The sequence below is a fragment of the Meleagris gallopavo genome, chromosome 2 (assembly GCF_000146605.3).
Source record: "Meleagris gallopavo isolate NT-WF06-2002-E0010 breed Aviagen turkey brand Nicholas breeding stock chromosome 2, Turkey_5.1, whole genome shotgun sequence".
In the NCBI taxonomy this organism is placed as follows: Eukaryota; Metazoa; Chordata; class Aves; order Galliformes; family Phasianidae; genus Meleagris; species Meleagris gallopavo.
In genome coordinates this window covers 81,515,062-81,529,912 of record NC_015012.2, presented here as the reverse complement: position 1 = coordinate 81,529,912, position 14,851 = coordinate 81,515,062, and the positions used below count along the sequence as shown (strand labels likewise).

The window sequence follows — 14,851 nt, the reverse complement described above, 5'->3', positions numbered from 1 at the left end:
ATGTGCCTTGCATACATAAGGCCAGGTACCATTTCATGTTCTTGTGTAAGGATTATGGATCAGCCTCGTGCCTTGTTGACAGCAGATTGAGTGAAGCTTTTCAGCAGAAACATGACCAGAGAGTTCATTTTAAGAAGTGACAATGCAAGACAGTACTGAATATATAATGATTTTTCTCCAGATAAAGTTTTTTTTTTTTTTTAACCTTTAGAACAATATAGTTAACTCCTGTGTGTAGCATGAGAGTAGGTGTTCACTGAGGTGTTAGTTGAAGACATTAGAATAATGGTTTCTTTAGTATGTAACTTCTCTTTCTAAATCTGAGTTTCACTGAGTTCAGTATTCTGGAATGGCATATGACAGCAGAAGCAGTTTTAACTTTGCATTAAGTACATGCTTAGTCATTAGCATTGCTAATTTTAAGATTCTTTCTCACAAGTGTTGCACTCTTTTGTAGCATGTAAATTCTGTGTTGGCTTATAGTTCAGACCAGTCTCTATCTGAGGATAATGAGAACCGAAGAAAAATCTCTTGTTTCTAAGTGTTCTTCCCTAATTACGTGTACTTGGTAATTGCAGAAAGATAATTTATGCTAGTTCTTTAAATTAGCTTGAGATCCAAAGCTATCAGCAGGAATAGAGGGAAACGTTCACTGAGTATTCCAGAGTCATATCTGCCTTGTGGAACAACAAAAAATCCTGGCACGGTGCCTTCTTGTGCCCCTTCTGCTGTGCATACATCCATTCTTACATATTGATGTATTTGCAATCACAGACAGCGGTTTACTGGATTATCTTAGAAATCTTTGTCTGAATGTGGGTGCCTGTCGCACACCTGTCACACCACCAAACTCAAACTTGCTGCTTCTGCTTCAATCAAATGCCTACTCAGAACTCATGTTGCTTCACATCTCTTAAAATCTTCTTTCACTCATTAAACCTCCCGATACCTTTTCCAGTTACTGTATGTCATACAAAGTAATTTCATACCTTGAGATTTCTTACTGTCATTCATTCCTCTCCACTTGTTCTCCCTTTGCCAGATTCTTGAGTTGACAGGTAAGAAACTCAAGAGACGTTTCCAGAGGGTTGTAGGCACTTAGGCTTACACATCTGAGCTCTTCATTTTTTATTTATTAAAGAAAAAAAAGAACTTTGCCCAGTTCAACCTATTCATGTTAATCTATACAACTTTGTTTCTCCAGAAAGTTTGAAAATTCCTTGGACTCAAATCCATTGTGAAACAGCATTCTTGTCTGCAGATTTGTGGTTGGCTTAAGCCAGTACAGTGGCATATATTTGCCAAACGGTTTAATATGCATGGTCATCTCTTGATTTGTTTGCTTTTCTGTGATCAATCAGATAGTCAGCATCTGTAGCAGCTGGCAGCAGTGTAGTCTGGGAGTGGATTAAATGGGCTGGGACATTAGCTGAGGGTGTACATGTTAGTGAGAAGGAGACCTGTTGAATAGCAGCAGTCTGAAAAGAGTCATCCCTCTTCTGGTGCTTCCTGTCTGCCTGCAGTAATGCTCTTCTACCTTTTCATGGGCCAAGCCAAAATAGTAAACCAGCAGAAGAATTAAAGCAGACAGTATAATTCTACTCCCTGGCCCACTTTCCACAAGACCAGTGCTAATCTGCCAGTGCAAGAGTAGAAGATAGAATGGAGGAACAGGATCCCTGCTTTTATCACCAACTGGCTTCTGGGCTGATATAACTGTAATGGTGTGGAAGTTCGGTCCTCCATGTTAGGAGACTGTCAAAGATTAGGGTCTGCTTCATCAGTATCATCTCTTGCTGACAGCAGTCCAGAGATGAGTATGTTTTGAAAGAAACCCTCTGTCTGAACTTCTGCCTCCTTCTCAGTTGGCATCCCTTCCTGTAGGATAGGGAATTGTGACAGACATCAGCTACATCCATTCTAATTTCTGTAGCTGTCATTTGCAGATACAGACTCTGGTTGGCAGTGCCAGTTTGCAGTTTCTGCTTTCCTTGCTCCTGATTGTTCCTTGTCACCACAATGGACAGCCTCTCAGTTGTGCTGTCTGAGCTGCTGAATCAGTCCAGTTTGCAGTGCTGCTCTGCAGCGTGCTGGTAGGGTTGACTGGGGGAAAATATGCTGTAGCACAGGGGCAAGAGTGAGTGTCTGGGAGGAGGGGAAAGTGAAAGCAGAGTTCTTCAAACTTGACTTTTTCGCAAAAATCCTTGTGTTGTAAAATCATAGTCTAATTTTCAAGAGTTTCTTGGTATTTCCTTATTATGAAGAGGGTGAAGATTTTCTCAATGCCAGCTAGCATGAGAGACAGAGGATTCAGACAGCGTAGGGCACTGAGGGCCCAAGTCCTGATATTTCTGAGGGAAAAGACCCTAATCATTACTACAGCGCCAGGATCTTTCCCATTGGAAAGGAGGAAGAGGATGACAGAAAGCAAGTATGCTGACTTTCAGAATAGCAAACCCCCCCGCCCCTCCAGTTCCCTGAGGAGAACCTGCAATACTTCTTCAGTGAGATTTCTGCTTACAAGGAGCACTGGCGGAAAGTCAGCCTTAAACCAGGGAACACAAGAGGTTTTGGAGTGTGACTTTGCTCCTATCTTGCTCCTGGCAATGCTGTCTTAAGCTGGCTTAAATCAATCATGAAACTTCACCTTGCTTGAAGGTGAAAGATGGAAGCTTCTGACGCCAAAGGACTGTTGGTTGGTTGTTTTTTTTTTCATGATGTCCAAGTAACATCTAAGAGCAGTTGCATTAGAAACAACATTGATATAAACTAGAAAAGAAGAAAAAAGAACTCAAGCTGGTGTAACTTCCTTAAGTGGTAATAAAGCTGTCTACAGGGAAAAAGATGAAGATGTTGGCAAGGGTCAAGACAGTACTGACTTTTATGTAATGCATCTTGCATAAAATATGATAGTTAGTGTGCATTTGGTGTTGTTGCTTTTGTGTTTGTTTTTTTTTTTCCTTATGAATATTTTTGTCACAATTTCTTTGTGGTACCTAAATTTCCATTTTTCGTTAAATGCATGATATGTTTGCTCATAGAATAGAGGTTGAATTTCATTAAAGTAGGCTACCAAGTGAATGGTAAAGCTTGTATGTTTGATTGCTGACAGATGAAATAGAATTGCACAGCTGCAAAACTTGGGAAACAAAAATTGAAATACCGTTGGAACAAGTACCAGAAAATGAGTTGTCAGACTTGTCTTCTGGTCTCCCATCTGTTGTGTTTGCTAAACCTTGATTTCAAAATTAACATGTTATGATGTTTCTGAAGAAGAACCGCTGTCTGTTTGCAGAAGGTGGAGCTTTGGAACAGCTGTGACTCCACTTGCCAGGAAAACTCTACGTCCTGTACCTTTGTCCCCAGAAAACTGAAACATTCGAGACAATCAGAACATAAACACTTGTAAAGTGTTATTTGTGTTGCTAATATCTTGAATCAAATACATAAAAAAATAATAATAATAATTTTAATCCATGTAAATGCAGTTGGAAAGTTTTCATAGGGAAATCATTAAGGTGAGATCTGTAGAGTTGTTATAATTTAAAGATAACTTAAACTTAGAGAAAACTTAGCATGATTTATTATGTTCCCTTCAGTAATAACAGGAAATAAAAGGGGAACTAAAGTTATAAACATAGACTGACACAAGTTAAGATTTATTTGATTAAATAAAAGCTAATCTATTATTATGTGTTTATTAGGCTCTTTAAAAAAAGAAACAATGAGATTTATTTGAGAGAGTATTTCCCTTTCAAGTTTTTAAGTACCATGCATAAATTGTACCCGATTGTGCTGCTGGTAAGAACGTGAAGAAAAGCCTTTTGTAATAATAAGGCAAAATCCTTAACTACATTTACTTTTCTGTCTCCCTTGTCTGATTTATTGAGGTAATAGTCTTCCAAATAATTGCCATCCAGCTTTCAACCTAACAACTCTTTCGTTCAAATACATCTTTAATTGTTAGAAAACAAGTTGTTCCATAGACACAAGATTTTTTTTTTTTTAAAGAAGTAAGTTACTTCTCAGCAAAATTCCAAACAATGCAGGTTTGTGACTGGCTGTGTGAAGTGCTAAATGCCTTTGCAGCTTTTAAGATGGGTTTTTCTACATTCTTGAAATAATTAGTGTTGTTAGGGTCTCTGCAGTAGCAAGAGGTTTATCACAAGATAAGATTGTAGGACAGGGAGATGCTGAACAGAAGTACGTAAAAAATTTTCTCTCTGTTAGATTTTTTTTTAATATATAGCTGCCTCAAACCCTTACTGCAGTTGAAGTTTCTGTTCTCCATTTTCCTGTGCACCAAATGAAGCTTGCTCTGCCACACCTGTCTGATTGATGTCAGCTTGGACAAAGGAAAGAAGAGGAGCATCAGTAGTTTTCTGCACCTGAGCAGGTGGTTTTCAACAGGACCACGTGTTCAATAGATCCCAAGGGCTCTCCTGAGGTTTTGCATCTGCAAGGTCACAGCTGTTCCCTCGTTTTGCAAACTGATAAATTTAGAAGCTGCCCTGCAGGTGACCCAGTATGCCTGTGAACACTGCAGTCCAAGATGTTCAGTGTTTGCTCTTGTTAGTGTGACTGAATCCATTTAAGTGTGCACTGAGTGCATGGGGACTCAGGGACAAGGTCAGAATTTGCCGTGTGCATTTCTGCCTTTCCTCTGCTTGGCGAGAGGAACTGCAGAAAAGTTATACCTCACTGAGTTGTATTATACAACTTTTCCAGGCCATGCATTTCCCTTGGAATGTGCTTTAGCTGGTGGAGTAAGTGATTTTTTAAGTAAATGCTCATGCAGCTGTCTCTGTAAAAGCACGTAGGCTTTTTTATGCATGAGTTTTTTGTTTTTAACAGTGCTTGTCCTTGATGACTCCACTTGCACACGTTACTGCCTATGGTTCCATGTAAGAGCATTAAAAAGTCACATAACCATTACTTCTTATCTTTCCTTTTTTGTTGGTAGCAAGATAAATTCTGATTATTGTTAAGCCATTTTCTTGCTCAGATTATAAACGAACAACCATACCCATCTAAATGAAAGAGAAAAAAGAAATCTGTCTGTGTTTCTGTGTTGGAAAGTATTTTCTGACTCATGTCAGATTTTGAATCTACAAGATTTTAATGCAACTTGTTTGGAAAAGATTTAATCCTTTATTCAGGAAGTTCTTCCCAGCCCACTGGAGATCAGTAATTCTGATTATATATTCTAGAAGACCTTTTTCTACAATGTCTGTTGTAAGGATACTAAGCTCCAGGTATCCTTCAACTTTTTAATAGCATTACTATGGAATTATGGATGTGCATATTATTGTATTCAGGACCAAATGAGATAAATGGGCATCAGCAAGTGCATACATCTTGCGCACTGCATAGGCTCGGGTTGGCAGAAATGCTGCAAATATTTATAAGTATTCCATTAGTGACTTCAGTTTTGATTGTGTGTGCTGATACAGTAAATATAAAGCACGTGCAAAGGTACCTTTTGGGAGATATGGGTGTGACATTGTTACAGAACAAAGGTTTTTTGTAGTGAAATGGTAAGAGATCTGGCATTCATCTTTGACCTGCTGTCAACAGTTTATGTAACACCTGCTGTCTGTGAGCTGAGAAGGAAAGGATAAATGTTGGGAGCATTTAGAGAAGGAAAGGTTGGCAAATTTTAAGAGATAATTTTGTATATTCTCTTTTTTTCCCCTCAAGTTTATGATGTAATAGGAACTGGAAGATGCTGCCTACCTCACATGTTTTAGTTTATGATCACTGCTCCTCTTTCTCCAATCACTAACCTCAGGTTTATCAGTAACTTCCTTGCAGTTACTGGCACCTGCAGCCCCTTCTTGTTTAGGCTGAAGATGCCTCATTTCCTCAGCTTCTTCTAAGAGCTTGTGATCACTTGTGTCCAACCTGATGGGCTTCTGCTGAATTTGCTCAAATTGAGAGTCTCAGACCTCGATACAGAATTCCAGATGTGATCTAATGAGTGCTGAGTAAAGAGAGATAATCACTGTTGTCAACCAACTAGCTGTGCTTCTATTAATACTGCCCAGGATGGGACGGTAAGGCCCCATCTCTCTGTGTTCAGCTTTGGGCACCTCAATACAGAAAGGACACTGAGGTGCTGGAGCAGGTCCAAAGAAGGGCAACAAGGCTTGTGAAGGGCTTGAAGAATATGCTCTATGAAGAGAGACTGAAGGAACTGGAGCTGTTTAATCTAGGGAAAAGGAGGCTGAAGGGAGACCTTATTGCTCTCTTTGAATACCTCAGAGATGTTTGCAGCAAGAGTGGGGTTGGTCTCTTCTCACTGGTGACAAGTGACAGGACGAGGGGAAATGGCCTTAAGTTGCGCCAGGGTAAGTTTTGGCTGTATATCAGGAAAACTTCGTTACAAAGAGGGTTGTTAAGCACTGGAATAAGCTCCCCAGAGAGATGGTTGAGTCACTATCCCTGGATGTGTTTAAAAACCATTTGGATGTGGTGCCTGGGGACATGATTTAGCGGAGGGCTGTTAGGATAGTATGGTTAGGTTGTGGTTGGACTTGGTGATCTTTAAGGTCTTTTCCAACCTGAGCAATTCTGTGATTCTATAATTCTCCTGCCAGGCCCCACTAGTGGTTTGTGTTCAACTTGGTGTCTGCCAAGACTCTCAGATCTTTCTCAGCATGGCTTCTCAAGACAAGCAGTCCCTGGCCTGGAGTACTGCAGAATGAGGGCTATTACTAAGACAGAATCCATATGATCTCTTGGTAATGCTTTTTCAAGAGAACATGTTTTTATCTCTATACATAAAACATTCCTTTTTGACAGCAGTAAGCAGAGGTGCCTCTGTTCTGCATCAGGAAGATAATACTAAAACTAAATTAAAATTTTTGCCAAGTGTTCATGGTCTAAAACAACTTTTTCAAATTATTATTGCTCAAGAGTCCTCCTCCAAAAAAAGACTAGTGATCTAGGTCTTAAGAACCCCCAGCACTTTTGGGGAATTCTAAAACTAATTGCTATCATTGATCTGTGTTAATTTTTTTAATGTTTTTGCTAATATTTCTGCTATGGAAAAAACAGTTTCAAGGCAATATTGATTAAAACATAAAGCTTTTGTCTCAATTATCCAAGTCGTTTTTGCAGGTCACTGTTGCAGTCAAGCCTTGAGAAAGATCCAAAGTGACACAGAGCTTGTTCAAGTATTCCTGTTTGATGTTCTTGAGGCTACACATACATGTCAGAAAACTTGGGCTGAGCAGAAGTTAGGCTTGCTCATTGAATCTCACTGAGTTTGCTTTAGACCTGACCATGCTGCTGCAGTTTTCGTACCGTGTTCTCTGTTTGATGGACACTGGGTAGATCTTTAGATGTAGACACACTGATGGACCCAAACTGTTAGACTCTCTGAAAGGTGTTAACACTAAGCCTAAAATTGCCTGATGAGGACTGCACATTCTACCTCTTGGAAGATGCTGGACAAGGGGTTTTAAAGTTCTGTTAGTCTTAGGCTGCTTCATCTATCTGGGTGCATTTCCAGTACAATCCGTAGCATGAAATGTAGCACTGTTATCATCTGGAATTTTCTATTATCAAGGACACCTTCATTCTACCATTATGTAAGGTAATGAAGAGTTGATTGTATTCAGATCTTATTTGCAGAGTATTTTAAGAATATCTAAGATAATTGAATGTAACAAGTCTTTGATACTGAATTGTTGTCTGGACTCCCAAGGAGATGCAGTTGGATAGATGAGATTTATGGGTCAGCTGAAGACTTATCACAAGACAGTGTTTATGGTACAACTAAGAAATAGTTGGGAGTGGTCAGTTTGCATTGTTGGTTTTTTGATGGAAAAGGAAGGATTGTGGCACAAATTGATAAATGTTCAGAGACGGAAAGATGAGAAATGTGGGGCTCAGAGAAAAGAGAGTGTTCAGTCTTGATGCATTTTTTGAATTTTTTTTTTTAAACTTGTTGTCAAATGAGGAAAGTATTATAGAAACATAGAAATATTTCCTGTATTGGAAGAGACCCTTGTTGGAAGGATCACTGAGTCCAAGTCCTAGCTCCACGCAGCATCGCCAAAAATTCAAACCCAGTGCCTGAGAGTGTTGTCCAAAGGCTCCTTGAACTCCAGCAGCCTGGGGCCATGACCACTGCTCTGAGGAACCTGCTCCATGCCCACTGCCCTCTTGTGAAGAACCTTTTCCTCACACTCAACCTGACCCTCCTCTGATGCCGTTCTGTGCTGTTCCCTCGGGTCCTATTGATGTCACTAGAGCTCAGTGCTGCCCCTCCACTTCCCTTGTGAGGAAGCTGTAGACTGTAATGGGGTTTGATGTCCTTCTTTATATTGTGGCACTCAAAACACAATACAACCTCACAGTCTCTTCCCTTGACTAGCTAGTAGTGCTGGGCCTGATGCACTCCAGAGTACCTTTGGCCCTTTTGGCTGCCAGGGCACACTGCTGGCTCATGTTCAACTTGACATCAACCAGACCCCTCAGATCCCTTTCCATGGGGGTCCTATCCAGCCTCTCATTCCCCAGTCTGTATATAGAGCCAAGGTTGCCACATCCCAGGTGCAGAATCTGGCCCTTGCTCTTGTTCAGTTTTATGTGGTTGACGATTGCCCAGCCCTCAGATATCTCAGGATCTCTCTGCAAGGCGGAACTCTCTACATTTAGAAGATTCAACAGCTCTTCCGAATTTAATATCATCTGCAAACTTACTTAATATACCTTCAATTCCTGTTTCCATGTCATTTATAAAATCATTGAAGAGAACTGACTCTAAAATGAAGCCTTGCAGAACCTCATCAGTGACTGGCCACCAGCCTGATGTAACCCCACTTACCGTAATTCTTTGAGACCAACGTATCAGCCAGCTGTTCAACCACTGCATTTGTATATTTGTATGCTGAATGTTTTGTCCAGAAGCAGACTGTGAGAGACAATATTGAAAGCTTTGCTGAAATCCAAGAAGTTTACATCGGCTGTCCTCCTTTGGTCAACTACATAGGTAGCCTTGTCACAAAGGAAAATTATTTGTAATACAGGACTTTTCTCCTTGTGAATCCATGTTGGCTATGACCAATGACTGCATTGTCTTTCAAGTGTTTTTCGAGAACTCCCAGAGTAATTTTCTCCGTAATTCTAACAGACACGAAGTAAGACTGATGGGCCTGTAATAACCAGAGGTTTTTTCTTCCCCTTCTTGAAAATTGGAATGTTTGCCAGCTTTGAGTGTAGTGGAGCCCCACCAGATTACCAAGACTGTTGAAAAATAATTGAAGGAGGTCTCCTGATGACATCAGCCAGCTCTTTGAGTACTCCAAAGTGTATCTGAGCTTTAGAAAACACTTCTTTATTTTCTGCATTACAAATGCTATTTGGTTGTAAATAAAACATTTTGTATCAGTATCATAGCACTTCATTTGCAGATAGATCCTTAATCTGTAGAGTATTTAAAGATGAGTGACGGTGAATAGTTTGGATAACTACTGTGTAGGATGTTGTTTTTTTAATTGAAATATCTTATGCTGTAAAATAATTGTTTCAAAGACCTTGGCACAAGATTTGAAACTAATGTTTACGTATTTGTCCTAAACTGAACTCCTCCAGGATTTAAATATTCAGATTAACAGGTAAATGTTTTGCTATAAATGGCTTAAAGTATAAATCTGTGCTGAATATCAGAGCCACCTGTCTCAAACAAGCAAACAATGCACCTTCATCTCCCCATTAACCCAATTTAAAATCCATCAGGCAGGCAAAGGGTTTAATGGATAAAGCGTAGAATGCTCTGCTTTTGATGAATTAATAATAGGAAGAGTAAGGTTGTCAAAACAGGCTTTTGTTTCACAAATTACATTCTAAGCATGAACAATTCTATTGATTACTATTTTCATTGGGGCCCAGAATGTAAATAGTCATCTAATATCTAGTAGCATCATTAGGGCAAATGAGTTTTACTACATTAAATACTATGGAATTAAACCTCTTTCTCTGTTCAGTGTTCAGTTTTTGTTGTTTGCCTTGCACATTGCATTGTTGCAGTCTTAATTCGTTAATCCACATTTGGTAAAGATTTTAAACTAAAGCTATGCTCTGTGTATCTGCAACATGATTCTATATGTGGACTGAGAATGATGCAGATTTGAGCTGTTTGAAGGTCTGATAAAGGGACCCAGCTTGGTAGAAGGCTAGTAAATACACAGCGTTAACTGAACTACTGAGGTGTATTATTTAATATAAACCATACCAATGATTTTCCATTTTTTTTCAACACCTGAAGTAACAAGTGTTGTGCTCTGCTATCACATTCCTATCATTTGGATCACGAGAAGATGTGCTTTGTAAGATGTCATGCTCTTGTGAAATGTTTACTGGGGGTCCAGAAGTGACACAGTGAAGCTGAGGCTGGTGAGAAGTATCTCCTTACTGAGGTTATTGTGCATCGTAATGTACCATCTTTCCTCAGTGTAGGTGAAATGAGTAACTCACCAAATGATAGAAGTCACGTCTGACCCACAGAAAACTAGATTACATCTTGCTAGATTACTGATGAGAAGGCTCTCTTAATCACCTTAATTCCTTACACTCTTGTAGAACATGACAGTGAGCACTTAATATTTTTTATCAAGTGCCAATGTAATTCATACTTCATGAATGACTTAAGAAATGTGCTTGAAATCTTCCTTGACCTGTGGATGTCTAAAGCAAAATACATAGTTATTAGTTTGCAGTAGGTTGCTTTATTCAGTTCTTAAACAGTAGGAAGGATTTTGCTCTTATCTCTAAACACACCACTGGCTTAAATACCTTCTATTGGACCAGACAAAAATTTATTTACTGATTTTGTGGAAATGTTAATTTAAGAATGTTTTTTATTTATTTATTCTTAGGCAAATAAAAAGAACACTTACGAATGAACTACCGGATCATCAGTTTAGGCTGAGTTGATAGAACCCAAAATCAGAACAATGGCAGTAGGTTGGGATACTTTGGATTTGATTAGTGTAGGTGATGAAAACGAGCTGTAAGACTGGTTGAGTGGAATAAAAAAGCTTCTGCCCACTTTCTACTTCTGAATGTTCTCGTTCCCTCCCTCTGGTGGTAGTGATGTTTGTGCAGCTGTGTAGCAGCTCATGGAACTCTCCCATGGAGGTGACCACAGCTAACCAGCTTGAATATAAACAAATTACCTGAATTGAGGTGAGATGGAGAGAACACATTGTCTAAGTATTTATTTGTGGGTGCTTGTGTCATGCGAAAAGTCCCGTAAAGTCAGTGTATGAGACAATTAGGGATTTCATAGATCACAATCAAGGCTGGAGACAGAATGGAACTAAACAGGATTAAAAACTCTTAAAGATGCAGACACAGACCGAGAAAACAAAAAACAAAAGGTGTTGGTTATGTTTTTTATTGGTTCTTTAGGCTGTAAACCTGCAGTTCCTACCCTTACTAGCATAAATCTACCATATACCTATATCAAAATCTACCCCAACACTGTAATTTGGAAAGATAAGCTCTGTGATCAATTCCTCCTTCTATTCACATGTGGCCATCTTTCTGCTTGATGAAGAGTCACAAGAGCACGGTGTTGATCTTTTCAGTCTTCCTTGTCTTGTTCTCCATTCCTGTTTTCTGCTTCTTCACTGTGTGTACGTGAATATGGTAACTGAGATGTACTGTACCACATGTGTTGCAAATCACTGTCTTTTTCTTTAGCTTTTACCAGATTCGTGCATCTATGAAAATCCCTCCAAGAATTCCACACAAATTAGAAGCTAGTTTGTTACATGCAACTGGTAAGTGCCAAGCCTTGTAGTAAATGAAGACATTATCTTGCCTTGTTAATTAAAGAAATGTAATTTTTCCCTTGTATTATTATAAGCAACATAAAAATGTTTCTATTTTGTTATTAACATAATTTAAATACAAAGTATTTCATTATATCCTGATGATCCTTGTTCATAGCAGTGAGACTGAAAAGTTAATTGCAGAATTTGCCTTAATAGTTTTCCTCTGTTAATTCTCTTTGCTGGTAGCAAAACATACTAATATCTTCTGTTTTCTTCCATTGATATGCTCAGTCTTCTTTGTGTTTTGGACCAAGATTGCCAAGGACAGTTCTCATTTAAGTAGATATCTTTCAAGTCATGGAGACCATTGGATACAGACTGTTATTGAGACTGTTAACTCTCTCACTCCCCAGTCCCCGTTTCTTTGTTTTTTTCAAAAAGATTCAAAAAGGATCCAAACTTACCGCTGGAGAAAGCTCTTAGTGCTCTCCTAGTTCTGTCAAACCCACACCTCAGTGTGCTGTAGAAATGTGAAAAACAAAAATGAATGAAGTTTTCAAATGACAGGTGAAATTCTTAGAATTGCCAAGAAGGACCTACTATAGTCTGAGAAAAAGAGAGATGAATTTTCCAAAACTTGAATTTTTGAGACTATTTTAAACTTAATGTTGAATAATGCAATTTAGACACAGAATTTTACTCAAGCTTCTTGCATATTTCTTGGATGTTCTAGATTTATGTGAAGTAAAGAAATAATTCCTATGAACCAAAACTATTCCATTTCAAACAGTGTGTGGTGGGGCTTAGGAAATGTAGCTGTGCTAATCTGATTCTTTTGCTCTAGTAAAAAAAATGATTTTTTTTTTAAATCATTGAACTTAATGATATGTTTAATGTTGTTTCAAGAGTGTTTCTTTCATTTTGTGGTATATTTTAGAACAGTCTCCAGTTAATTTTCGGAAAGCTGCAATCTTGTTAATAAATTCAGTGACATGTGTTAGCGCTTTTGTCTCTCATTACTAGGCATAAATGTTAAGGCTGCAATTTGATGTGAGTTAAGATCAGCAGTGCTGTCAAAACACATCAGCCCTTGATTCTGCCTGCCTTCTACTCTTTACCTTTATATTGCTCTGTGTGCAGTATTAACACAAATGTCTGATTTGACTTGGGAAGCCAACTGGGGAACTCGTTCAGTTCAGATAAGCAGCTGTTTCACAAAAATTAAAACCCTCTAATCCCCAAAACTGGGGTCCTCTCTCAGTTTGGCATATCAGATTGTTGTCTGCAATGGTTGTGCCACTGCCGTTTATATCCTTCTCCCCCATTTTAGTCAATGAAAGGATGAGTAGAGCTGCTCTTTTTTTGGCTAGTTAAATGCATGTCAAGCTACAGCTTTTTGGTTGGTTTGTTTTTTTTTCTTTTTGTGGTAAATATGCCACTGACATACTCATTTGTTCTTCTTGTGGATTTGATTGTGTTTTATTTTGCTGAGGACCTCTGCTTTTTATTTGTTTTGGTTGCTTGCTGAATTTAGCAGAACTGTAGATTTTGCTCACAGCTCTGCTACTGAAGGTTGGTGAATAGCTGATACTAACCAGTGAGTGAGACTGTCATGATTTTAGAAAATAGCTGCTATTATGCTGTCTGCAGAACAGCATAAGTTTGACCCATTGACCGTAGGCGTCTATTGCTTGTTGGCAATAGAGGAGGCTCTACAGGAGCCCACAGCTCTCCTTGAGAAGGACGAGTTGTATTGACCAGGTGTTTTTGTTGTTCTGTTCTCCTAATACTTATCTCTCTTCTAAATCTCATTCTCTTCAACAAACTATGACTTGGTTTTCCCACTGTACTCCAAGTCATCTCACCTAGTTACTTCTAGCTCTCTGTAGCCTCCTTTCAAGTCAACAGCGGTTTCCTTACCATAGCTATGTGTTTTCCCTTCTCCTGTAGGCTGTCTGATCTAGATCTTCCTTCTATTTCCACAGGTTAACTATACACATTTGGTTTTTCCTTTCTTCCTACTGCTTAGAATAGAATCCTCAGAGTTGGAAAGGACCTTTAAAGGTCATCTAGTCCAACTCCCCTGCAGTGAACAAGGACACCGCAGCTAGATCAAGTTGCCCATGGCCTGATCCAGCCTGGCTTTGAAAGTCTCCAGGGACAGGGCATCCACCGCATCTCTAGGCAACCTGTTCCAGTGCCTCACCACCCTCACTGTAACGGACTTTTTCCTTATATCTAACCTCTAAATTAGCTTCTTCCTCTGCTCCTCTTTTTATCCCTTACCCAGCCCTTCCCTCCTTTTCATGAGATCATGGGATTTCTAAATCCATGGTTCTTCCATTTCTATTTTGTGTGTCCTTTAGTAGTTCACTTGAAATACTTAGGACCTAGGACAAGTGAGTTAGTGGTGACATGGGAAGACATTTGCTTTAGCTCCAACCTTGCAAAGGTCTCCTAGCATTCTTGTAACTCGAAAGGTGATGTAGTCACAATTGAGGAAGTTAAAGAAAAACATTGGTAATTGTACTTTGTATCAAGTTATATCAGTTTTAAGGCTTTTCTGAATTTCTTCTTCTGTAAGAAACTCAACAATAGTTTTCAGGAGGAAAAAAAGCACTTTAGGAATGAGGTAGAAATGTTCACTGTGCAAAAATTAATTCATATAATAGAATCATAGAACCATAAAATGGCCTGGATTGAATAGGACCATAATGATCATGTAATTTCAACCCCCCTACTATGTGTAGGGTTGCCAACCATCAGAGCAGGCTGTCCAGAGCCACATCCAGCCTGGCCTTGAATGCTCCCAGGGATGGGGCATCCACAACCTCTCTGGATAACCTGTTCCAGTGCGTCACCACCCTCTGTGTGAAAAAATTCCTCCTAATATCTAACCTAAATCTCCCCTGTCTTAGTTTAAAACAGTTCCTCCTTGTCCTATCACTATCCACCCATTCATTCCCCACTGTTTTTTCTTTGTGGCAGAAGAGGCTTTTTGTGAGGACAGAATCCTAGTAATAGTCTAGTACATAGTTGACTTACTAATTTAAAAAAAAAAA

At 39.1% G+C, this 14,851-nt stretch overlaps 1 protein-coding gene across 1 annotated transcript in view; it reads left to right on the top strand.

Annotated features, from left to right (window-relative positions):
- The window catches only part of FAM135A (family with sequence similarity 135 member A), an 81,476-nt gene that overhangs the window by 22,424 nt on the left and 44,201 nt on the right, over positions 1-14,851 (top strand). The window contains 1 exon segment of the mRNA XM_010707757.3: positions 11,716-11,795. Coding sequence (XP_010706059.1) covers positions 11,716-11,795 — 80 coding nt within the window.